Below are 26,510 nucleotides of genomic sequence, written 5' to 3'. Positions count from 1 at the left end.
TCTTGAAGAAGCACAAGTACAACAGATGGGCACTGCTCTCTTACATCTCGCAGCCACAGGTGTAAAGGAACTGATCATTGGCCTTGTTCCACCTTTTATGCCCTCAGGTTGGTGGGATAGTGCAGGTGAGGCCCAATGAACACCACTAGCTAAAATTCCAATTTCAAGTGCAGGCACACCAGAAGTGGAATACTTATAGACAAATCACTCAAAGAACGGTAAATTATTTTAAACAAATGTACGGTAATGCTGCCAGTCTATTTCAATTACTTTTGTAATTAGAATGTCAAATGCTGATTTGCAGCTGAAAACTATAGCTGAAATTAATGAAAAAATTAAAATAAAGAGCCTTCAAAGTTATTTTCTGTTAAAGATGGTATGTTTATTAATTGAACAGTGCTTCAGGTGGTGGATTTTTTTAGATTTCATTAGCAAATTAAGAAATTCTACAACGCATATTTAATGTGCATTTTTCTATTTTTGACTCTCAAAAATGGTATTTCATATGGCAGTGTAATAATACTGGATCTAAAATGATGACAAATTATATATCTTTCTATTTTAACAAAAACATTTTTTTTAAACAAAAATCACAAGCTAAATCTTCATAGTTTGTCAGAGTAAACTACATTCTGTTAGCTCATACTATGACATTTAAAGAGCGGCTTTCACAAGGTTTACTCTACTACACAGACTAAATTTTAAGAATTTGTTAAAACAGAAGCACATACGTATATCACAAATATTAATATAAAATGTTTTTAATATCACTTTAAAAAGCTTGCATTTTATTCAGTATAAATTTGAAGTTTTGACTTATGCATGTTCTCAACACATCCAAATTGTCCCTCTTTTGTGAAACATAATTTATACAAAATCATTTTTAATGTAGAATAAGTTAACTACATTCATCCAAAAGCACTTTTAGAGAGTCACTGAAATGTTTTCACATCTATTTTCAATTCTGAAATATTTAGGCTTTTTGTTCCATTTTATTTTGGTCACAATTAATTAAAAAAATGTAAACAATTAGTATAACAATAATCAGTAGCGGGAGATGTTGATAATTGGTGTCAGTCTTAAAAACAGTTTAAAAGTCAGGACACCATCTGATCACAGTTAACTTTTAGTCACAAATGTAGTCAATAAATATGAGAACAAATTAAAATGAATTAAAGTTACAACCCTAAGCAAATACATAATATCTGCTTTAAGAGGTATAACAAAAATCAAAAGTACAATGTCATACAATATTGGCTGCATCATTTGGGGATATATATTTTAATGCTTAAAATAGCTGAAAGCTAGAGTTGTTAAACCTCATCTCTCCCTTAAAGGGCCAGAGTTTACACACTACTGGATATATATGTTTTGTGGCTGATGTCGGACCAGCATATTAACTCTTGAATGTTACATTTAACTTTCTCAAGAGTTATTTTAAGAAGGTACCATGGGCACGATAAAATAACTTGAATTTTCTTTGTCCTTCCCCCTCTTTTTTTTTTTTTTTAAAAACAAAATTTTGTGATGAATGAACAGTAGATGATGAAAATCAATGTAATAAAAAGGCACATCCAGGCAAAATATTCAAGGCGACTGCATGATGCAATATTTAAAAAAATAATTTCTACACTGTGTAACTGATTGGATCAAAATCAAAAGTTATTCTGGCAGATTCTAATATGTGACAAAGTTTTCTGTAAAAGCTGTGCAATCATTAAAATACCAACCTTTTTTATGTACTGTTTTGTTTCTTAAAATCAGTATAAGGCTCAGAACCAAGTGCATGTTTAGAGGAATATCAAAACCTCCTGTTTTCTAGCTGCATAGAAACACAATGAGCAATGAGGAGATTCTTTCCAAAGAAATTTATTATTTCCATACAAGTCTTGTCAGGTACTTGACCGTCTCTCTGGTCTTGGTACACATTTCATAATTGCAGCTCTCCACAGTGCTGGGGCAAGCAAAAGGCTTAGAGTAGTTACACTCAAAATAAGGAGGTATACCTGAAAATTAGAGATCAGAATGCCATTACTTCTCTACAGTTCATATTCATAGTTATGCAATAAACTAAGGAAGGGTTGGGAAGGTTAATGAGATATGCCAATTAGGGAATTTCTGGACCACTTTTAATAGAGGCCTCAGACTGGCCTCCAACTCTGTGCCTGCAATTGCACATGCAAATGTATTCATAAATTAAGTAGTGAAATGCAAATAATTATTGGTATATTTTACAGGACAATTTTAAAACTGCAACCCACAGGATGCAATATTGGACAAGACCAAAAGCCAAGTATCAACTACATTTAAAACAAAAACAAACAAAAAAACCCACCACAAACTATATTTGGTGTTAATTAACACCAAAATGTGCTAGCCATTTTACAGATAAAAATCAAGCCATAATCCATACCATAAGTGCTTACATTCATTCTAAAGGCATAACTATATGACTGTACATCCTGAAGAGTTTAAAATAGTTACTTTTAATTAAAAAATTTAAAAAAAGCTGTTTACATCTTTAAAAACTAATAGTTTTTTTGGAAATTTAAGTGCTAGACCTTAAAGTAAGGCTTTTGATCGTGCATGACCGTCTCATAAACAAACTACGGGAAATATAGCCTAGATGGAGCTACTCTAAAGGTGGGTGCATAACTGGTTGGAAAACCATTCTCACAGAAAAGGAGTACTTGTGCCACCTTAGAGATGAACAAATTTATTTGAGCATAAACTTTCGTGAGCTATAGCTCACTTCATCGGATGCACACACAATTGTGATCTCTGTTTGCACAGGCTGCAACTATTTTACAAAAGTGCAGTTTTTATAACTTCATGTTATGGAGGGGAGCATACTGCCATTAGTAAGAATGCCTATATAATACACTATGTTTTTATGTCTCCCTTATATGTAACTGGCCCCAACAACTATACAGCTTCCTGCTATCACAGAATAAAGGAGTTCTTTAGCTCAAGTAATAGATTTATTTATATTGTTTTTTGTGCTGAGACTGTGGGCTCAATTTTTATTGACAAATTTATTACAAGTTTAGAAGTGTGAGCAACAAGGGTGATGTCGTGGTGGGAGTCTGCTATAGACCACCAGACCAGGGGGACAAGGCGGACGAGGCTTTCTTCTGGCAACTCACGGAAGTTACTAGATCGCAGGCCCCTCGTTCTCATGGGAGACTTCAATCACCCTGATATCTGCTGGGAGAGCAATACAGCAGTGCACAGAGAATCCAGGAAGTTTTTGGAAAGTTTAGGGGACAATTTCCTGGTGCAAGTGCTGGAGGAACCAACTAGGGGCAGAGCTCTTGACTTGCTGCTCACAAACCGGGAAGAATTAGTAGGGGAAGTAAAAGTGGATGGGAACCTGGGAGGCAGTGACCATGAGATGGTCGAGTTCAGGATCCTGACATAGGGAAGAAAGGAGAGCAGCAGAATACGGACCCTGGACTTCAGAAAAGCAGACTTTGACTCCCTCAGGGAACTGATAGGCAGGATCCCCTGCGAGAATAACATGAGGTGGAAAGGAATCCAGGAGAGCTGGCTGTATTTTAAAGAATCCTTATTGAGGTTACAGGGACAAACCATCCCGATGTGTAGAAAGAATAGTAAATATAGCAAACTTGGCTTAACAGTGAAATCCTTGCTGATCTTAAACACAAAAAAGAAGCTTACAAGAAGTGGAAGACTGGACAAATGACCAGGGAAGATATTGCTCGGGCATGCAGGAGTGAAATCAGGAAGGCCAAATCACACCTGGAGTTGCAGCTAGCAAGAGATGTTAAGAGTAACAAGAAGGGTTTCTTCAGGTATGTTAGCAACGAGAAGAAAGTCAAGGAAGGTGTGGGCCCCTTACTGAATGAGGGAAGCAACCTAGTGAGAGAGGATGTGGAAAAAGCTAATGTACTCAATGCTTTTTTTGCCTCTGTCTTCACAAACAAGGTCAGCTCCCAGACAACTGCACTGGGCAGCACAGCATGGGGAGGAGGTGACCAGCCCTCTGTGGAGAAAGAAGTGGTTCGGCACTATTTAGAAAAGCTGGACGAGCACAAGTCCATGGGGCCGGATGCGCTGTATCCGAGAGTGCTAAAGGAGTTGGCAGATGTGATTGCAGAGCCATTGTCCATTATCTTTGAAAACTCATGGCGATTGGGGGAAGTCCCAGACAACTGGAAAAAGGAACTACAGGCCAGTCAGCCTCACCTCAGTCCCTGGAAAAATCATGGAGCAAGTCCTCAAGGAATCAATTCTGAAGCACTTAGAGGAGAGGAAAGTGATCAGGAACAGTCAGCATGGATTCACCAAGGGCAAGTCATGCCTGACTAATCTAATTGCCTTTTACGACAAGATAAATGGCTCTGTGGATGAGGGGAAAGCAGTGGACGTGTTATTCCTTGACTTTAGCAAAGCTTTTGGCACGGTCTCCCAGAGTATTCTTGCCAGCAAGTTAAAGAAGTATGGGCTGGATGAATGGACTATAAAGGTGGATAGAAAGTTGGCTAGATTGTCGGGCTCAACGGGTAGTGATCAATGGGTCCATGTCTAGCTGGCAGCCGGTATCAAGTGGAGTGCCCCAAGGGTCGGTCCTCGGGCCGGTTTTGTTCAATATCTTCATAAATGATCTGGAGGATGGTGTGGATTGCACCCTCAGCAAGTTTGCAGATGACACTAAACTGGGAGGAGAGGTAGATACGCTGGAGGGTAGGGATAGGATACAGAGGGACCTAGACAAATTAGAGGATTGGGCCAAAAGAAATCTGATGAGATTCAACAAGGACAAGTGCAGAGTCCTGCACTTAGGACTGAAGAATCCCATGCACCGCTACAGACTAGGGACCGAATGGCTAGGCAGCAGTTCTGCAGAAAAGGACCTAGGGGTTACAGTGGACGACAAAGTGGATATGAGTCAACAGTGTGCCCTTGTTGCCAAGAAGGCCAATGGCATTTTGGGATGTATAAGTAGGGACATTGCCAGCAGATCGAGGGATGTGATCGTTCCCCTCTATTCGACATTGGTGAGGCCTCATCTGGAGTATTGTGTCCAGTTTTGGGCCCCACACTACAAGAAGGATATGGAAAAATTTGAAAACGTCCAGCGGAGGGCAACAAAAATGATTAGGGGACTGGAACACAAGACTTATGAGGAGAGGCTGAGGGAACTGGGATTGTTTAGTCTGCGGAAGAGAAGAATGAGGGGGGATTTGATAGCTGCTTTCAACTACCTGAAAGGGGGTTCCAAAGAGGAGGGATCTAGACTGTTCTCAGTGGTACCAGATGACAGAACGAGGAGTAATGGTCTCAAGTTGCAGTGGGGGAGATTTAGGTTGGATATTAGGAAAAACTTTTTCACTAGGAGCGTGGTGAAACACTGGAATGCGTTACCTAGGGAGGTGGTAGAATCTCCTTCTTTACAAGTTTTTAAGGTCAGGCTTGACAAAGCCCTGGCTGGGATGATCTAGTTGGGGATTGGTCCTGCTTTGAGCAGGGGTTGGACTAGATGACCTCCTGAGGTCCCTTTCAAGCCTGATATTCTATGATTCTATGTTTGCAGCCACAGTTCATTGCAATTCATACAACAAGCTTTCCCTCTAGAGAACAAGGTTGTAATAGCTTGAAAATGAAAATAAGTCTGATGGTCTCACTGTAGTGCATGTTTTCATAACTTATGGAAAAGCTGGCCATTTTTGCTTAAAACAATTTAAGTCAACAGGTTTTGGAAGTCAAGATTAAGGTATGCTGACAGATGTGTTTGGGAAACTAGTATGTCTCCTGTCCCCACACTCTGTAGCTGTAGGCCACTGTTATTTCATTAGTCATTTTCATTAACTATCAGTTACATATAGATCTACGATATTTTAAAGGGTCTTCAATCTTAGCTTTAATAATTTGGGTGTCATCAGAAATTCTCCATCCAGTACAAAACTTTAGAGTTGTTAATTCTTTATGGAATTAAAGACTGTGCTAAATTAAAAACAAGTTACCCAAAAGGGAAAGCTGCATTTTAAAAATATGGAAGCCCAATATGAAATTATATGAATGATGCATAAATTATTTAGCGAAGTTACATTTATGAAAGACTTGCATGCATCAAATATCTTCTGATTTATGCAGGCCTATTTCATTAGTTAGCATGTGCAAGATGATAGCAAAAGATCACCAATTTAGACTGTATGTTTCAGATACAATATAGTATACAAAACCCAATCAACTACTCAGTTTCTAAAAATGAAGTGGATATCTCTAAGGAGCTCACCTCTCGAGAAATGATCCCTGCTCTGCGTGCTCTACTTCCCAGAACAAAAGAAAACTCACTGACTTGAGCCAGCCCTGCTGAGACGATCCATTTGATATACTGGCTGCTCTTTGGAAGAATCAGAGAAAGGACAAGCACTGCCAAAACAAACTTTAAAAAACAAAGTTTGTTTTTAGAAGTATGGTAGATAAAACAGCATGCTCTCTGTAATCAATGCAACAACAGTTACACCAGGTATTCTATTATCATGTATTGAACAGCACAATGGTCTTCTGAACCAACAGTTACTGTGCATTTAAACACTTAAATCAGACTGTTCATTAGCAGCTGTCCTTTATACAGTCTACAAGTAGTACAGAATTTGGTTTAGTGAAAACATTTGATAATGCTGGCATACATCCTGCAAAATCTAGACTCATGGATGTCAATCTAAATTTAACAGCCCCCTTTAATGTTAAAAAGTCCCATTAAATACTGGGAGTCTCACATCAAAATATAATACTAAGTAAAAATTACAGAATATATAGCAAAAACTGATATTAAACACATTCTTCAAAGTAATAACACTTTATATATTTCCCTAGTTCACAGAGGTGTTGCAAGGATAAATACATCAAATACTGTGAAGTGCTTTGAGATCTACTGATGAAAAGCACTAGGTATTTATTATTATTATATAAAAACATTTACTATATTTCACAGACACACACTGTATTCAGAAGAAATCTTTGCCAACATGACAATTCTATACTTACGCACTTCTTTTTAAATATTACATGTATTATATGGCATGCAGCACTTAAAATACTATGTTATCAAAAGATAAATAAAAAAATACCTTCATTATTACCACTGATAATGTAAGAAATAGTAAGACTGTGAGTTCATATATTACAAAGGTGGGGAAAACATGAAGCCCTGTAAGAGAAACCGAGAATGGGTTAGAAATATTATTGCTTTACCATATCATTTTCCAGTAATAGTGAATATAACACAAGAACATTTACATGTACATTTCTAAACATACAAAGGATGATGAATTCCTGATTGGTTTTCTTTGTAATAGTTTCTCTTAAATACATCTGTGGAAATCACTGGAACAACATAGTTATGTTACAAGATAATTGTGATTTCTTTTGCTTTTGTTTAGTTGGTTGTTCTGGGGGGAAGCTACAAGATTAGGAAAGATTTTTTAACTTGTAAAGTAACTGGAGTTCTTCAAATGTTTGTCCCTATGATTATTCCACTTTAGGTGTGCATGTGCCCCATGCCCCTTTGATGAGAGATTTTTGGTAGGTGATAGAAAAGCCTGTTTGGTCCATGCACACACCCTAGCTATCCTCATACTTTGTACCAAGGGTTACTCCTGGGGGAATTCTGTGCTACTGCACACGTGCATAATTAATGAGCTGCACATATTTTTATTTTTTTGTGCAGGAAAAAAAAAAAAGCTTCTGCCAAAATGTTGCTGCATTTCCACCTTTTACCCACCAGAAGGTGATGTGGTGATAGAACACAGCAGCAGCTCCTGGACAGCTAGGAAAGAGAAAGAACCTGCCTTCTTCACAGCGCCTGTCAGACCAGGTCAGGAGACAGGGGCTATGAGGAGACAGACAGCGTGGGGTTGTGGAGGGGGTCAGATAGGGGCTCATAAGGGCTAGTGGGGAAGGACAGACTGGGGCAGGAGCTGAATGGGAGTGGAGGCACAGGGCCACATGGTGATGGGGGGAAAGGATGCAGCGCCACATAGGGACAGGGGGGTGGCTGAATGGGGGCACAAAAGATGCATGGGGATGGGGGTGCAGGGACACAGGGACAGGGGGTGGCTGGGTGGGGACACAGACATAGGGACTGGAGGAAGCGCTACAGGGACACACAGGGGTGGGGGAATGGGTGTGTGAGTGGGGGCTGAGGGACATGTGGACAGGAGGTGTTGTGACACTTAGGGGTGCAAGAACACATGGGGACAGGGGCAGATGTGCTTGACTGAATGGGAGAGGCTGGAGTCAGCAGGGTCTGCATGGGGGAAGCTCCCTAACAATCCCTCTCCGCCCCCCAAAAAAACCTGTTCCATATTTTTCCCCCACACATACCCAACAACCCTCCAAGTTCACACCCCAGCTCCTTCCCAATAATTTACTTCTCTCTCCCTCAGCTCCTCCATTACCTCTGACTCCCCCAAGCCTTTGCACTGCTTCTGAGGGGTGTGGGAAATATGGTTTTGTATTATAGTTTAAATTAATTATTACTCAGAGTTCTGTATTAACATGCCTTGTAAGGAATCTGTCAAAAAATATTTCCTGAATCTTTTTTGTTGTCTGTATTGTTACAGACATACTTTCTGACAGGTATTTTGAAATTAATGACCAAAAATAATTGAAACTGGTGTGATTATATTGTGTTATTTTGACAAAATATGCAGAATTTGAAAATACTGTGCACAGAATTTAATTTTTTGGCACAGAATTCCCGCAGGAGGACAAGGGTATATAGGGTTGTGATGGACAAACAGCACTTGGTTCCTTCTCTATCCCATGTAAAAAAGATTTTGAAGTTGGGGGGAAGGAGTGCAGGTAATGGAGCATCCATATGAACAAACATCTTGAAGAACTCCAGGTACTGTACAAGGTAAGTAACCTTTCCTTTTTTGAGTTATATCCTTACATGTGCTCCACTTCAGGTGCCTCATGAGCAGTACTCCTCAAATGGAGGTGGGTGTTTTGGAGCAGGGTCTAAGACTATCTGGAAAGCAGCAATTCCAAAGGCAGCATCTGCCTGAGATACATGCACTAAGGTATAGTACTTTGAGAAAGTGTGGATAGAGGCCCATGTGGCAGCTTTGTTAATTTTTACAATAGGTCATTTTTTTTTTAGTAGGGGTACAGAAGTGGACTGAGATCTGGTAGAATGGGCTATAGCCCTAGGAGGACGCTGGACATTAGCAGCCTTGCAGCAGGAGAGAATTCAACTAGAAACCCATTTGGAATATCTTTGGGTGAACACAGGTATCCCTTTAACTCTGTCTGTGAAAGAGATAAATAATCTAGGAGAGGCACGAAAGGATCTAGTCCTGTCCAAATAAATGGCTAATAAAAGGTGAAGAGTGGCTTCCTCCCTCCACCAATTAGGTTGAGGATGAAAAACTGGTACATTAAATATGAAAATACAAGGTCACCCGTGGTGAGAACCAGGGATGTGGTCAGAGAAATACTTTGCCTTTAAAGAAAACTCTGTAGGAAGGATCAGCCATCAATCCTCTTGCTCACCAACTATGTGAGCAGGGGGATAGCCACCAGGAAAGTTGTTTTCATGCATAACTAGAAAAGCAAGCAAATGGCCAGTGACTCAAAAGGGAGGTTTCAACTGAGTGTTGAAGATCAAATTCAAATCCCACGCGGTGGTGGGCTTCCTGACCTGCGGAAATATATTAAATAACCCTCTGAGGAACTTTGAAGTTGCAAGATGAGCTAACACCAAACACACTTCCACAGGAGAATGAAACCCACTGATGGCTGTTATGTGAACATTAACAGAACTCAGAGAAAGGTCTGTGTTCTTTAAAATGAAAAGGTTCTCTATAATCTCCAAGAGAGGAGAGCTAGTGGAAGAGAGTTGTTGTTGCATACCCCAGTGGTAAAAATCTCTTCATTTCTGCAGGTAAGTTTTTCTAGTTGATTCTTTTCTGGTATTCAACAGTACCTGTTGAACCTCTATAGAATAGGATAATTCTATTCCCAAGAAGCAACCAGCCGCCAAGCTTTGATTCATAGAATGTTCAGGTTGGGAAGTATTCTTCATCCCAAAGTCCTGAGTGAGAAGATCGGGCATTAACAGAAGATTGATAGCAGGGTGAGATGAGAGACAAATTAGGTATGGAAACCATGCCTGCCTCAGCCAAGTCGGCACAATCACAGTAACTTTGGCTTTGTCCTGTTTAATCTTGTGTAGGACTCTGAGGATGAGGTGTGTTGGAAGACAGCATAGAGCAAGTTCTTTGACCAGGAGATGTGAAAGGCATCTCCCAAGGAATGACAACCTAGACCTTCTCTTGAGCAAAATGGTCTCTTGGTGGTGGTGGCAAAAAGATCTATTTCTGGGAAAGCCCAAGAAAGATATATCTGTTTTATTATGGTGTTATTGAGTTCCCACTCATGATCTGGACAGAAGCGCCTGCTTAGATCATTGGCTATGGCATTCTGGAGGCCAGGTACGCAAACAGTTGCAATAAGGATGTGATGGACTACACAGCAGTTCCATAGCTTTATTGCTTCTGCAGAAAGGGAAGAGGATCTCGCTTCCCCAAGAGAATGTATGTAATACATACTGATCCTATTGTCTGACATTCTGACAGATTGTCCTTAGATCATACAAAGGAAGTGTTGACAGGCAACTCTGATGGCCCTGAGTGCCAGAAGGTTAAAAGATTCCTGAGAGGTTCAGGTGCCCTGAATAGTGTGCTCTTGAAGATGAGCCCCCCATCCTAGAAGGGAAGCATCAGAAACAATAGTGATGGTGGGCGGTGGATGGGTGAAGGGGACTTTGCTGGGATTCTTCCACCAGTCAAGGGACACTAGTACATGATGAGGAATGGATGATGAGGAATGGAGAGTAACTTGTTCAATCTTTGTCTGTTGGACAGGCCTGGAAGCAGCAGAGTTGTAACCTGGCATGTGATGTGGGGAAGGTACATGCTGCCATGTGGCTGAGGAGCTGCAGAGAAGTCCTGGCAGTTATCTGAGGACTCCTCTGTACTTGCATAACCAAATTTGTTAATATAGTAAATCTGACCTTTAGTAGGTAAGGTCTGGATTTGTAGCAACCAGAATGGTCCCTAAGAATTCTATTTGCTGAACTGGTGAGAGAGAGGACTTCTCAGTATTAAAATGAAGCACTAGCATGTTGAACAGAGTCACAGCTTTCTTGATAGTGACTTGAACTTTGGTGTAGCCAAATCATCAAGCTAGGGGAAGACTACTCCCCATTACTGAAATTTGGTGGCAACTACCACCATAACCTTTGTAAATATCCTGAGGGCAGTAGGAAGCCTGAAGAGGAGCACTTGACATTTAAAGTGCTCCTCTGACTTACAACACAACATAGAAACATCTTACGAGAATGACGTATTGCAAATATGAAAGTATGTGTCTTGTATATCGAGGGTTGCGAACCAGTCACCCCGGATTTAGAAATGGTATAATAGCTTCAAGTATCACCATCCTAACCTTCTTCTCCTTGATGGAGGCATTTAGCATCCTGAGATCTAGACCAGTCTCCAACTGCCTTTCTTTTTGGGAACCAGAAAATATTTGGAATAGAACACTTTCCTTTTGTGCTCGGTGGGATCTAGTTCCACCGTTCCTATATGCAGAAGGGACAAAACCTCTGGTCTCCACAGAGGTTTATGAGATGGGTTCCTGAAAGGGACAAGGAAGGGGATGGGAAGAGGATCTGGACTTGAAATGGATGGAGCAGCCTCATGTTATAACCTCCAAAACCTATTTATTGGAAGTAATCTACTCCCATGAGGTGAGAAAATGAGAGAGATGATTGCCAAAAGGTGGGCAGATCACGGTAGGATGATGCATGTCAGATGCAAAAAGTGGAACAAAGGTATCAAAATGTATGGTTGGCTGACAAGGACGGCTGAGTTGTTGCTGTCAAAGTAGCCAACACTTTTCTTTTCTGTAGTGTAAGTTTCTTTCTAGGAAGTTCTCAGGGTTCGCGGTAAGTAGAAAATTGAGCCCATTGTGACCTATCGAATATTCTCTTGCTTGCAGATGTACAGAACTCCAGTGAACAAAGGGTAGCCCCTGATTCCTTCAGAGAGTGTAAGGACTCATCTGTGGACTCGTTGAGACCACCAAAGGGAAAGCCTTCCACTATATTACTCCCTTGAGATTCCTGAAGACTACAGCCATGAGGCTCACGACATGACAACAGCTGCGGAGATGGAGTGAGCTGCCATATCAGCTACTTTGAGGGAAACTTGTAAAAAAGTTATTGCTAGGAGCTGGTCTTCAGTGAAGATGGCCTTAAACTATCCTTGGAGGGGATGTTCAATAAAGGAGTTAAACTTGCTATACTTAATGTCGTTGTATTTAGCAAGGAGCACCTGATAATTAGCAATTCTGAACTGCACAGAGGCAGATGAGTAGCTCTTGCAATCAAAGTGGTCCAAATGCTTTAGATCTTTATCATGGGGTAGGGAGCGTCCTTTTTAATAATGTCTGTTGCATTCATTCACAGCATCTGTAGCCAAAGAGTTGGGGGCTGGATGCGTGAAGAAAAATGCCATTCTCGAGCAGGAATGTAGTATTTTTGTATCTGCCCTCTTACAAGTTGGTGGCACTGTGGCAGGGATTTGCCAATTGTTTTTGTGATCTCTAGAAAAGCCTCATTTATGGGTAAGGCTACTTGAGTAGAGAGGGAGTATGAAGAAAATCCAATAATCTATGTTGGAACTCTTGGACTTCTTCCAAGGGAATGTGGAGAGTGTCAGTGACAGTTCATCAGGTCCTGAAATTGTCTGAAATCATCTGTGCGGGTGTGGGGTGAGATAAATGCTTCATCAGAGGACGACAAATAAATATTTGTTTAAGGGGTTGCCTCATTAGCTCTTTTTTCTTGTTCTTCCAACAACTCCTCCTGTGGTGGGGACTGAGATGGAGGGGTGGAAGGAACAGAAGAGCACAGATTCTGGTGCTCAATCCGGGAGCTAGATGCCTTGGAGAGCTGCTGATGATAGGCAGCCCAAAGATCCCAATATGGCCATTGAGGGGGGAAACAAGGGAAGTGTGGGGAGACACCCAAGCTTAGTCATACTAAGGAGGATGTGGAACGGCTTGAGGCTGTCTGTGTCTTGAAATGTCCCTTGGTGGTTTAACAGTTCAGCCGAGAACTATTAGCTATGAATATTCCAACCCAGTCACTTGTACATAACCAACAGGTTTACACTAGCCTGCCAAATTCACCCTCCCCCTCCGTGTGTAAAACAGCTCCAATTTAATTGAGAGATTTAACAATTACTCAAGAATTGGCATTTAAAAATGCCAGTAAGAGGCCAGAGTTATTACAGATTTAATTTACACATCCATAAAATATTTCAATACTGTATTTAAAAATAAAACATTAGTAAGTTAATGTAGTTAGTGAATACATTTCTTAATATTTTTACAAAATAAAAATCCCGTAAACGCCCCCCCCCCCACTTGCAGTCTGACACTTAATGAACTTCCTAAAAAAGTTACCTATAGATGCAAAGAAAATGATGGCAAGAAAGTCACGTATTGGTTCAATACAGGACATAATCTCTTCAGTAACCATGTGACCCTGAGAAGAGATCAGTGCTCCAGCTAAGAAGCATCCCAATTCCATTGAAACATCCAATAGCTCTGTGATCTGTTAAAGAAGAATGGAAAGTTTATTCCTATTCTCTGGCTGTCATCAATTATTATAATAGTTTACAGATATAGACTACAAAAATACTGCTTTGGGATTTAACGTATTACTTATTGCATGTCAATACAATTTCAACAATGAAAGGAATTTACAAGATTTCAATATATTATTCTACAGTAATGTATTTACTGTGGTAATCTAGATTATTAATAAACTAGACACCCTCTAGAAACATAATTGTAAATTTTCTATCCCACACTTTAAGACTTCTTGTATGATGTTCCAGGAATAACATCTAGTCCCACTGACTCCCATTGATAACAACAGAGATAGGATTTCACCTAATTTAACTAATTTAAACCAGCAAATTTCCTGCCAATTGTTAAACAAGGATAAATACTCTGAATTTATAATCTGGGACAAGATTATGGTCTTGATTTAACAAAGGATTTGAGCATGTGCTTAAATTCTGTTAATGGGATTTAAGAACATGCTTAAGTGCTTTGCTGAATAGGGATGAATTTAAGCACATACACAAGTGCTCTGCTGAAGTGGAGCCTATCATACTTGAAAGATGTTACACATTGCTCTTCTGTTGCTGCTTGTCTGTTTATGATCCATGGCATTAAAAAGGAAAGAAAATGGTTGTCAAGAGTTCAATTTAAGCTTACAAAATCAAGGAAATTGCACCATGCAAAATGAAGACAATGCTCTGAGTGTTCAAATAGTGAGTAGCACTTTTTATCACGTATAAAAGTATTCAAAAATAATATATATAAATATAACTGGTATTTAAAATCCTGCTGCTGCAGGCAGACATCTTACTGAAAGACAATGTCATAAATATTGAGGGAACGCAGTAAACTGACTATTTCCATCCTAATTTAGATTAAGCAATAACATGTTACACAGTACATTTATGCCTTGGATGGTGTTGCAGTATAAAGTAAGAGGCCTAAACCCAAGAAACTACAATCAAAGGAGGAAAGCATTAATCCCCGAGATATGCACTGCCTAGAATGTCTTATTTACTATGAACTGGAAATCAACAAATAAAATAATAATAAAAAAAAAAAAAAAAAAAAACCCAGACCTGGGTATTTGTCAGTATTAATGAATTGACTGCTGATTAAACAACTCCATTTGTCCACAGTTTTGAAGCAATTCCAAAACATTGAATCATATGGATTGGTCTATCACACAATATAGTTATTTATCAGTAATCAAACTAATAAAAGAAAATTATAGCCCATGTAGGCTGCCATATCACATCTGGATACCCCATATGTTAAGAATTAAATTAAATTTTATTTTCAAAGTATGGACTGCTCTTATCACGAATTTAAAATTATTAGAGAAGTTTTAAAGCTTCAAACCACTTTGGCAGAGAAAAACAAACAAAAAAAACCCAACACATGATGGTGGATGTGATGGAATATATGAGTCAAAGAAATTTTACAGAATTTTTTTTTTAATTATTTATAAAAGAAACAGCACTGTAGGGAATAATCACACTTTAAAAACAGCATTTTCAGCACACAACTGAAATATGCTTTTGCTACTAAGATATAACACATGCTCATGCGTCAAGTTATTAAAAGAGCTGTGTGTCAAAATAATTAATGTTTACATTTTAATTATTTGCATTTGGGATGGTTAATTCAGTGTTTAAGAAAGAATTTACAATCTCTTCAACTGGATTTTCACGCTACTGTGGTGTCATGAGAATCACTGTTCAGCAAGGTAACAACTTAAAATAAAATGAGAGACATACCATCCACAAGTCAACAATGCATAAACACGATAACCAACTAGAAGTTATATACACCAAACAATACCCTGATTTTCCCCTCCAACATAAAAGCCTCAATCTATCCACTTGCTGCAGAAGTTAAAACAGAGCATAAAACACGTGTCACTGAAAATGGTAGCTTTGTCTTTCTTTTGTCCACTCTCCAGACCAGTGGTTCTCAACCAGGGGTACACATATCTCAGAGGGTACTCAGAGGTCTTCCCGGGGGGACATTAACTCATCTAGATATTTGTCTAGTTTTACAAAAAAACTTTTGTAATTTGTAGTAAAGTATCCTCACACCTTCCTGTCAACTATCTAAATGGGCCATCTTGATTATCACTACAAAAGTTTTTTTCTACTGCTGATAATAGCTCATCTTAACTAATTAGCCTCTCACAGTTTGTATGGCAACTTCCAACTTATCTGTATGTATATATATATTTCTTCTTACTATATGTTCCATTCTATGCATCCGATGAAGTGGGCTGTAGCCCACAAAAGCTTATGCTCTAATAAATTTGTTAGTCTCTTATGTTGCCACAAGTACTCCTGTTCTTTTTGCGCATACAGACTAACACGGCTGCTACTCAAACTTGTTTATACTGCTCTATATATTACATACTGAAATGTAAGTACAACATTTATATTCCAATTTATTTATTTTATAATTGTATGGTAAAAATGAGAAAGTAAGTAATTTTTCAGTAATAGTGTACTGCGACACTTTGTATTTTTATGTCTGATTTTGTAAGCAAGTAGTTTTTAAGTGAGGTGAAACTTAAGGTAAGCAAGACAAATCAAACTCCTGAAAGGGGTACAGTAGTCTGGAAAGTTTGAGAACCACTGCACCAGAATGAAAGCAGTATTATAAAACCCCCAGCCACACAAAATATTTACTACTATTCTACCTGGGGAAAACCTACAGTATTAGTATCACACATACAGTAGCTAATACTGCAGGAAAAAATACAAGACAAATAGGATTTAACCAGACCACAACTTTATTACGTAATGCATCTGCTATCTATCTGGTAATAACTAATCCAGTCCAGGTCATCCTCCTTTTGTAACCCATAGCACTTGGTGGAGAGTCACTGTTTGTGCCCCCACCCCATTAATCTGATCCCAGCAATGCTGCTTGGACTCCATCACCCCCGCTTCCTCCATCAGAGAGCTAAGCAGTAGGAAGGTCTCCTTGCTTTATCAGTCATTAGGAGCCCCATCCCCATTTCCCGCCTTCTCGTAATCCACTTCCAATTCCAGTTCATCAGGAAATTAGATCCCCACTGAACGATAACCTGAACTGAACGCCTGCCAAACTGCAACAAAAATGAATTTTGCCACCTAATCTACACACAAGATCCCTGGGCTCCTGAGAGGAAAGTGACAAAAACACACACTGTGTAGGCCAATTGGAGGGAATTTTTCCCCCCAGCCTCAAAAAGGCAACCAGTATTATGCCCATAACAAGGTCCAAAAAACCTGATCCTATATTAATCCCAAATTGGGGTGGAGAAGGGGGAGCTTTTCTTCCTGCTGGCCCAAACTATCCCTCCAACATCTGAGGCTGCAGTGGAATGGTGAGGGAGGAATGGGACTGTTCTGTTTTGCTTGCAGTCACAACTGTGGCATTTGCAATGTGTTTTCTGCAATGCCAACCTCCCACCATCAAGGATTGCTACAGTGAGCCCAAACCTTTTAAGGTTTTCAGTATTACTGGAAAAAAATACATATCACAAAACAGAGTTTAAGTTTTGAACTCCTGATGATAATCTATTCTAAAAAACTAAAATTCACCAGAATATCTATACAACTTTATGGCAGATGAAGGCCCAGCAGCTTCCAGACTCCCAGTTTATTTGGGGACTTGCCCTTGGAAAAGTTTTCAAACCTTGACAATTGTAATGTCATGAAACAACCTTATAAAACTGTAATAAACCAGGATTCTTCATTTGAGCAAAACTACCCCACTGAAAGTGTTTATACTAAAGCACTCATTTCACTCATGCCTTCAGACAAAAACATGCAACTGTCAAATATGACACAAATCAATGTCCCAGTATGAATGGCCAGGACGGGTTAAAGGAAAGAGAAAAGAAAATGCAAGAATGAGGATTATTTAAATACCACCGTTAGATTCCTAGCCAGAAACCTTGTATTCTTCTTTGTTCAACTGTGCCTACCAGTTCTCCTGTATCCCAAATATGTACCAAAAAGGTAATGAGTTTCTTCAATTAAATCTACAGCATACTTATTTAAGTAACATATATGAGATGAAAGCTCTTTCTTAATCTCTTTAATTAAAGAATTGAGAAAGCTCCCAAACAACACAGTTATTCAAGAAGTCCTACAGCAAAAAGGGGTTGATAAGATTTGACAATGCTAATATTTTTAATCCAATTTCCAATCCAATTGATGCTACTTCCTGTTCTACCTCTGATGTAAGGGTAATCATTCTGTTCCACATCTTATTTGGTAAAGTAATGTCACTGGCAAAGTTAAGGTTGTGTAACTCGTATCCGTTAACTCATTTTGTACCCTCTGCAGTGCTTTTTGTTGCCTCCATCATTATCCAGTGTAGTGCTAATGCAAAGAGTGTTGATGATAACACACACCCTTGTCTAACACCAACCACAATACTGAACCACTTACCCAAGCCTGTAACCAATCTTACTGTGCATCTACTTTCATCATAAAAACTCATTATTTTAATCAGCTTGCCTGGTATCCTGTAGCTTCTAGCAATATTCCATGGGGTCTCTGTGGATGCTATCAATCACTTTCTTAAAGTCAGTGAAGTTGATTAAGATGGGTTTCTGCCTAGAGGTAGCTTTTTTCGATGATCTGGCAAAGAGTGAATGTTTGTTCACAATATGATCTACCCACATGGACCCCTGCCTGTTGTAGTAATATTTCATCCACTGCCTTCTACATTCTACTCAGCCTAACAGTAGCTGATACTTTGCCCAGGATTGATAGCAATACAGTATCTCCCCCATTTGTGCATTGAGTAAGATCACTCTTTGTTGGCAATGCCACAATACCCCCATCTTTCCAGTCTTGTGGCACTGGTTCTTTCACTCATATTTCATTAAAGTTTTGTTAGCTGCTCAATCAGAATTTCACCTCCCACCTGTGCTACTTCTGTTTGAATTCAGTCAAACCCAGAAGCTTTCCCTTGTTTGAAGCCTTTGATGGCTGCTTAATTTCATCGGGTGTTATTGGTCCCTCTTTCGTTTTTAATTTAGCATTGGCATTTCTCTTGAACCTGTGCATGATCGTCAGCTCTGGACAGTAACATAGAAAGGAAATATTCTTTCCATAATTTGGCTTGCTCTTCATATGTTTTCAATATCTGTCCACAAGAGTCCCTGATGGGCATGAGCTGTGATAGTCTGATTCTTTCTGAGAGGTCTTTTATATAGCAAGCAGCAAAAATAGGATTGAAAGTAAATGCAGAGAAAACCAAGATTATAAAGGTAGGACACTGGACAACAGATACAAAAGTGTACATGGATGGAAAAGAAATCGGATGGGTAGATGCGTTCTGCTATCTGGGGAGTGTGATGACATTTGAAGGTAACTGCAATGCAGATATTTATGTGAGATTAGGAAAACAGACACCACTACTGGAAGGATGAACAACATCTGGACAGAGGTCTTACACCAAGGCCAAATTTGATCTGTTGGGCCTTTATTAGTGGTGATAATATGCATGGTGGAAAGATTCCAGATTGACTCTCAGAATCCAGACTGAGATTGTGAGGCTGTCAGTTTACAAGTAAAAGGATGTTTTTTCCCCTAACTTGAGTACATTTATTGGGGAGATAATCAAGAAAACAATAAAGACAGATATTCACACAATGCCATTTTCACAGCCATTTTTCAGAACAGACCTGAATTTTGAGGTACACCTGTCATCTCCCTCCAGCTTCAAACCTGACTCGTCAATATGATACATCTGATATATTTCTGTAATGACTTTTTTGATATATTAATAAAATATTTGAAATAAAACTAACAGTTTTCATTCAAAAGTACTCAAAGCAATAGTATACATTTGCTTTCTCCACTTTAAGTGCTGAAAAAGGACTCCACTTTCTTTTATGGCTTAAATCCACTAATACACATCCTTGTGTATACACAGTGCTACTCCTCTTTTACTAACACTTCAGATAGGCACAATTTCTGTTAATGTTTCTAATGGAGGTCCATTTCGAATAAAATATGACCCCTTATTATAGACATCAATGTATGTTTGTGTGATTAAGCAGATTTCTAAAGTCACCACTGCACACTTTGTTTTAAGTTTCTCTATTGCCTTTCCATTAAGAGTGCTTCACAGAAATTATGTCTGCTTGTTAATGGAAATCTACAAGAAACTACGAATAAATTCTTTTCTTACTTATATGACCTAACAATCTGCTGTGCTTGTTTAGAAAAGGATTGGAATCTCAAGCACTTCTACAACAATGACATTTTTCTAAATTACACAGAAGTCTGTGAATTGTGAAATGGTTCTCCTGTTAACCTCTTCCATGACCTAAATTATAAAGATTAAAAGATGTTCTCCCTCAGCAAAAAGTGCCGTGCATACCTAAGTCCTTTCCCAAGATACATCTACGCTTAGGGTGGTGTGTACAATACAGACGATGCATGCCCAGCTAGCAGTGTAGATGGTGAGGCATGGTTAGGCAAATCGAGTAGAGTACCCTACATGGCTCTCTACATGGCTAAGCAGCGCCTCCCACGTCTACACTGCTATATTTGGCAATGTAGTGTCCTACTGCCTCCACCCTGCTGGAACCTTTCCACACAGCAGGGAAGACTCTAGTAGTAGAGAGCTACCTGAGCCCTTCACTGCCACATGTAGATACACACCACACTTACAAACGTGGACACAACCTGCCTTGCCTTTTACTGTGGCACATAACTACATGTATCCCACGCCACGCCGCAAGTGTAGACGAAGTCCTAATGACAAGATTTTCTTAGGATGTATCTGAAAGCTTCTGTGCACATTTTGCTGAACTTAATTGTTTTCATTACTCCATCTTGATCCTGCTTCTGCTCCCTATAAAATGTCTTAGTGCCAACATTTTGCTTTAAAAAGCTCACTATATTTTCTAAATTAATACAAACAGCACGTCCACAAGCTCCTCTCACTTTTATGGTCAGTTTCATACTCTGCTTCTGTCTTACACTATTAGTTCTCAAGAATAAACTTGGAGAACTGAAACAACAATCTAAAGCGTGGTAACACCAGTAGAAATTCAAAGAGCATGAACAGATTCCGCAAATCCATATCAATACTACTTCAAACGCACCGTTCATAAAAGATTATGGGTGATAGCCACTTTCTGTTCTCCAACAGTCTGCTCTACTCAATGAGTAGAATATGAAACATTAAATTAATGGACGGGACACTGAGACAAGAGAAATATACTTCTAAGATCTATCAAGAACTTATTAAAATTTAATGTGTGTATGTGTCCTAAGAAACTACAGTGTCTTCAAGGATCCATTATAGCCTTTAAAGAAAAAAGTATGGTTAAAAAAGTCCCACCCACAAAAAAAAACAAACAAACAATTTGTAGTAAAGACTAAATTTGGTCAGCCAATAATGTTAAAAACAAAAAGAAAAAAAGCTGACTTTATTTCAGTAACTCAAAACCCCTCCTCAAATTATTTTTCAAATTTGTTAAAAAAAAAATAAAAATAAGAACACTGCAAAGAACCCAAACAAACAAGAGCAGTTTTCAGCACTGGAAAATAGGATTTTAGACTTTTAGAAAATTGGGGCACACAATGAGGATTAACAGACCTTTAGTTGCAATACAAGCTAATATGATAATTTACACAAGCAGTTTTACTTTAAAATTATCTGTTGAAGTTCAACCTGATTTTATTTAGGTTAAATAAAATTAAAATTATTGTCCCTTAACTCCTAATCAATTACTACTTATCACTTATATTGCAGTAGAACTTAAAATGTGCTAGATGCTTTGATCCTCCATGCACTTGAGTTTTGGTTTTAATTCTTGGTTTTAAAATACCAATTACAGAACTGTGAAATATGTAATAAAGGTTAAATGTGTCAGCGTTTTTGGTATTGATGTCATATTAATCTGTACATCAAAGATATGCAAAACTGTTTTATTATTTTAAAAGATTACCGTTAACATAAGAAAGATGAAAGCAGATATTCCTAAAACGAGGATTTCTTTATTCCCTTTACTCTCCACATGCAACTTGCGATAATATGGTCCTATGAGATAAGTCTTTATAACAAGACATATAAGAAAAACAGCAGCCAGAGAAAAGAGAATTTGGCCAATCAGTATCAGTATTCTCAGTATTTCCATGACAGTGCTAGAAAAGAAAAAAAGAAAAAAAAATGTTATTTTACCTGTTCTCTTGCCTTTAAACCAGTTTTCCTCAAGTGAAAAATCTAATGACAAAGGTTTTCAAAAAGGGTTGCTAGTTAGCTTCCCAGATTCATATTTATGAAACTCAATACAGGTCTTAATTATCAAAACTGCAACGCACCCAGTAATTCCTGCTAAAGTCTAGAATCTACTCCCATTATGGTCCAACACAGCCTGTATTGGCTGACCTTCAGGGCACAGCATATGGCTTAATAATTTACTCAGGCTTATATTTCAACAGGATGATTATGGGATATAATGAGATGGTATGGAAGGCATTTAATTTCATGACACAAATAACTTTTTCCCCATCATTTGTTTTTACGTGAACGATTGGGGTGAGGTGTTCTGATTTAATATTATACATATAAATAATATAAGGGTGCACATAGCATTGGATGACCATGTTTTGAGAAACCTGTAGGGACAGGAATTTATAATTGTACTGTAAGAATTGATGTAAACCTTGATTTCATTCTGCCATCCACTCTTTTTGAATAACAGAAAGGAATGACTGTCTGAGACCGAGATCCTGTTTCCCATATGCATTACAATTAGGACCTGTTATAAATTTTAGTTAGTAAAAAGACCGGATTTTGTATTGTGTCTATGATAATAAATTAGAATTGTTGAGAGCTTGAAGCCAGTGTGAATCATTTTAGTTATAAGATTTAGCAAGGCTTAGTTTACAATGTATTCTGCTACCTTTGAAGGTTTCTGTGAAAGACTGTGTGAATGAGCAAAAAGAAAAGGGAGTACCTGTGGCACCGTAGCTCACGAAAGCTTATGTTCAAATAAATTGGTTAGTCTCTAAGATGCCACAAGTCCTCCTTTTCTTTTTGCGAATACAGACTAACACAGCTGCTACTCTGAAACCTGTGTGAATGAGGAATGCATGCATCAGGAAAAGATAAAGTGTGAAGGCCATTGTTAACCAGATGGTCAAGAAAGGGGGAGTGAAGACACTTATCGAGATTTGTTGAAGCCAAAGAACCATCAATGCGTACCCATGATTGAGGAAGGGCAAATTGACAAACCTGAGGTGAAGGCTGGCCCCCTAAAGACAATTGATTAAATCGAAACCAGGACAGGATGACCCTTTCAGAGGTGTTTTGGAATGTTAACACCAATCAAGGAGTAACCGGTCAGAAACTGACACAGCAAAATCTATAGACTTCAACAGAGAAAAAGGACTATAAGAACAGGGTGCTTTGTCATGAGACTTTGGGTTCGTCTTGCCACACTCCAGGAGCATCAGATTGCGACCGACAGAGCCCTGCTCCCTTCTGCGACCAATCTGTCTGGCCACTAGATTGATCCAGACTCTGGACTGGTAATTATAAACATCAACTGGCAGAAGGTGTGTGTGTGTGATTAAAAAGCATACGCTAACTGTTGTATTCTCAATACATATGGCATATTTGCCTTCTCTCTTATAAAAAGATCCTGTGTGCTTTGTACAGCATAACAAACAGACATTAAAAATTCTAAATATAGTTTTGTCATAGCCATACACAGATCCTTAAGCTTATGAGTGGACAAATTCTATAAGCCACAAAACAATGAGGCTCTCTTCAGAGACAAAAAAATAAATACATTTTTAAAACCTCTTTACCTGGAGTATGTGCTGGCTCCTGCTTGAATAAGGGTCGGCATAACAGCTATAAACAAACCAAGTTGTACATCCTGCATTACCAGCATACCAAGTAGTACACTACTGTAATCAATATCACCTGTTTGTCAGAAAAAGAAGCTGATAAAAATATAGCTTGATGCAGACAAAACATTTAATGGCATCTGTAACAATGTTAGTAGTAACCATATATCTAGAGACTTCTTCATTGACTGAAGATATAGAATATAGTGTTATATTTTTTAAATCAACTATGGCAATCTAATTACGGAAATAATTATAAGCCATTTACAGGAAGCTTTTATCATGGATTAAAAATAAGATTTTGCTAAAGCCAGCTGATCAGTTGTTGGGTATATCATTTCTATTCTGTAAACTAACTAAGATGCTGTAGAATGATAGACACAGAAGCCTGATGAATAGGCATAGCATGCATAAAATATTTCTTTTAAGTTTCATGCAATGGGATGTGAATAAATCTAAGTCGATGTCCATTAAAGAGATATGCAGTTTCTTTCTTAATTAAAATAGACCTGTGGGGAAGAAGAAAGGAGGTGCTCAAAAAGCTTATGAGGGGAAAATTTTGGGAATCATTGGGAAAATAAGCAGCCATTATGCAAGGTACATTTCTCCTCTGAAGTGTGTTCAGGTAAAACTCTTCTGACTTTCCGTATCTATTCCATATGTGCATTCAGAATCATATCTGCTTCTTTAGAGATAAAAATAAGTTTGCTTTTCAGTCCTGTTAGCACTGTGGAGTCAAAACAATTAAGAGATTGAGCTGCATTCTATTACTTCTTCTGTATCAGAATTGTTTGTTAATTTCCGATCAGTTACATCTACACAAACCCATTGATAAATAACAGTTAGGAACCTTTCTGTAACTGTTGTTCTTCCAGATATGTTGCACATGACCATTCCAATGTAGGCATGTGCATGCCCTGGGCACAGTTGCTGGAATTTTTCCCCCTACTGGTATCTGCCAGGTTGGCTCCAGAACCCTCTGGTGCCATACACTCATAGCGCCAGTAAAAGGACCCTGCTCCACCTCAGTTTCTTCTTATCGACGGACTCTGACAGAGGGGTAGGAGAGTGGGTTTTGGAATGGACATGTGCAACATATCTTGAAGAACAACAGTTACAGAAAGGTTAGTAACTTTTTTCTTCGAGTGCTTTCACATGTCCAATCGAATATAGATAATTCACAAGAGGGATAGCTCAGTGGTTTGAGCATTGGCCTGCGAAACCCAGGGTTATGAGTTCAATCCTTGAGGTGGCCATTTAGGAATCTAGGCCAAAAATTGGGGATTGGCTCTGCTTTGAGCTGGGGGTTGGACTAGATGACCTAATGAGGTCCCTTCCAACCCTGATATTCTATGACAAGCAGTTGTACAGGAAGTGGGTTTGGAGTTCCAAGTCAGACCGACTGCAAGGCTGCCTGGCTGATGTTGGCATCGTCTCTAGCCTGCTCGGTGATAACACAGTACATTGAGAACTTGTGCACCGACGACCGTGTTGCTGCTCTGTAGGATGTCCTGAATAGGGACTTGTGCTAAGAAGGCAGCAGAGGAGGCCTGTGATCTTGTGGAATGAGCAGTCAGATTATCTGGGGGTGAGATGCCTGGATACATGAAATAATCCAGGATGCAATTCTCTGGGCAGAAATGGAAAGACCCTTCATTCTCTCTGCTATTGCTATGAACAGCAGAGTTGATCTGTGGAATCGTTTGGTTCCTTTGTATGTAGAAAGCCAGAGCCCATCTAACATCCAAGGACTGTAGGCACTGTTCCTCTCTGTTCACATGACATTTAGAGTAGAATACTGGTAGGAAGATTACTTGACTGCAAGGGAATTGCAAAACCACCTTTGGGAGGAATGACAGGTGTGGACGCAGCTGAACCTTATCCTTGAAGAAGATAGTATATGGGGATTCCAATGTAAGGGCACAGATCTCTGAAACTCTTCTGGCCAAAGTGATGGCCACTAAGACAACCACTTTCCAGGAGAGATGCAACAGCAAGCAGGTTGTTAGTGGCTCAAAATGGTGAACCCATGAGTTTCGACAAGACAAGGTTTAGATCTCAGAGAGGAATGGGTTTTCTAACCTGGGGGCATGCTATCTCCAGGTCTTTGAGAAAATGGATAACCATCTCGAGTGAAAAAGTGGATTGGTTGTTGACCTTGGGATGAAAGGCTGAAACGGCTGCTAGGTGAACCTTGAACTGAAGAGAGGGACAGGCCTGGTTTCAGCAGCAGAAGGTACTCCAAAACGAGTTGCAGAGAGGACTGCGTAGGTAGAATTCCCTGTTGGGAGGACCAGCTGGAGAACGGCTTCCATTTTGCAAGGTAGGTGGCCCTAGTGGAGGGTTTTCTACAGCCAAGTAGGACTCTGTGGACCTGGTCCGAGCAAGCTTGCTCCTCAGGATTCAGCCATAGAGTTTCCAGGCCATCAGATGAAGAGAGCTTAGGTTCAGATGGAGCAGACAACCATGGTCTTGGAAGATCAGGTCTGAGTGGAGAGGAAGCAGTCGCAGGGTCTCCACCGAAAGGCCTCCGAGCGGGGTGAGCTAATGTTGCCTGGGCCATGCTGGGTCTAGGAGAATGACTTGCGCTCAGTCCCGCTTGATCTTCATCAGAACCTTCTGAATGAGCGGGGTAGGAGGGAATGCATAAAACAAGTGATTTATCCATAACAACAGGAACGTGTCTGTGAGAGACCCTGGGCTGTGGCCTCCCAGGGAGCAGAACTGATGGCATTTCTTGTTGTTGTGGGTAGCAAACAGATCTATAAGGGGAGTTCCCCATGCTTGGAAGATGTCCTTTGTGATGTCCAGTTGGACGTACTCATGTTGAGAGAAGATAGATCACCTCAGCAGGTCTGCCAGCTGGTTCTGCATTCCTGGAAGGTAGGACGCTTCTAAACTGATTGAGTGTGCGATGCAGAGCTCCCACAGCCGGATTGCTTCCTGACACAAGGTGGAAGGGTGCGCTCTGCC

General features: G+C 39.5%; 1 protein-coding gene across 2 annotated transcripts in view; it reads right to left on the bottom strand.

Annotated features, from left to right (window-relative positions):
- Positions 1-357: 357 nt before the first annotated feature.
- SLC9D1 (solute carrier family 9 member D1) overlaps positions 358-26,510 on the bottom strand; it is a 69,883-nt gene continuing 43,730 nt past the window's right edge. Inside the window, exons 8-13 of one of the 2 annotated variants that reach the window (XM_077813853.1) lie at positions 23,496-23,613; positions 21,629-21,824; positions 13,507-13,657; positions 7,098-7,177; positions 6,260-6,463; positions 358-2,006 (exon numbers count right to left, since the gene is read on the bottom strand). In XM_077813853.1, the coding sequence (XP_077669979.1) occupies positions 1,893-2,006; positions 6,260-6,463; positions 7,098-7,177; positions 13,507-13,657; positions 21,629-21,824; positions 23,496-23,613 (863 nt within the window). In that variant the 3' untranslated portion in view covers positions 358-1,892. The remainder of the gene's footprint in view (positions 2,007-6,259; positions 6,464-7,097; positions 7,178-13,506; positions 13,658-21,628; positions 21,825-23,495; positions 23,614-26,510) is intronic. The other variant, XM_077813862.1, reaches the window with a different exon arrangement.

The sequence above is a fragment of the Eretmochelys imbricata genome, chromosome 1, assembly GCF_965152235.1.
Source record: "Eretmochelys imbricata isolate rEreImb1 chromosome 1, rEreImb1.hap1, whole genome shotgun sequence".
NCBI classification, from domain to species: domain Eukaryota; kingdom Metazoa; phylum Chordata; order Testudines; family Cheloniidae; genus Eretmochelys; species Eretmochelys imbricata.
This window is presented reverse-complemented; position numbering and strand designations above follow the sequence as displayed.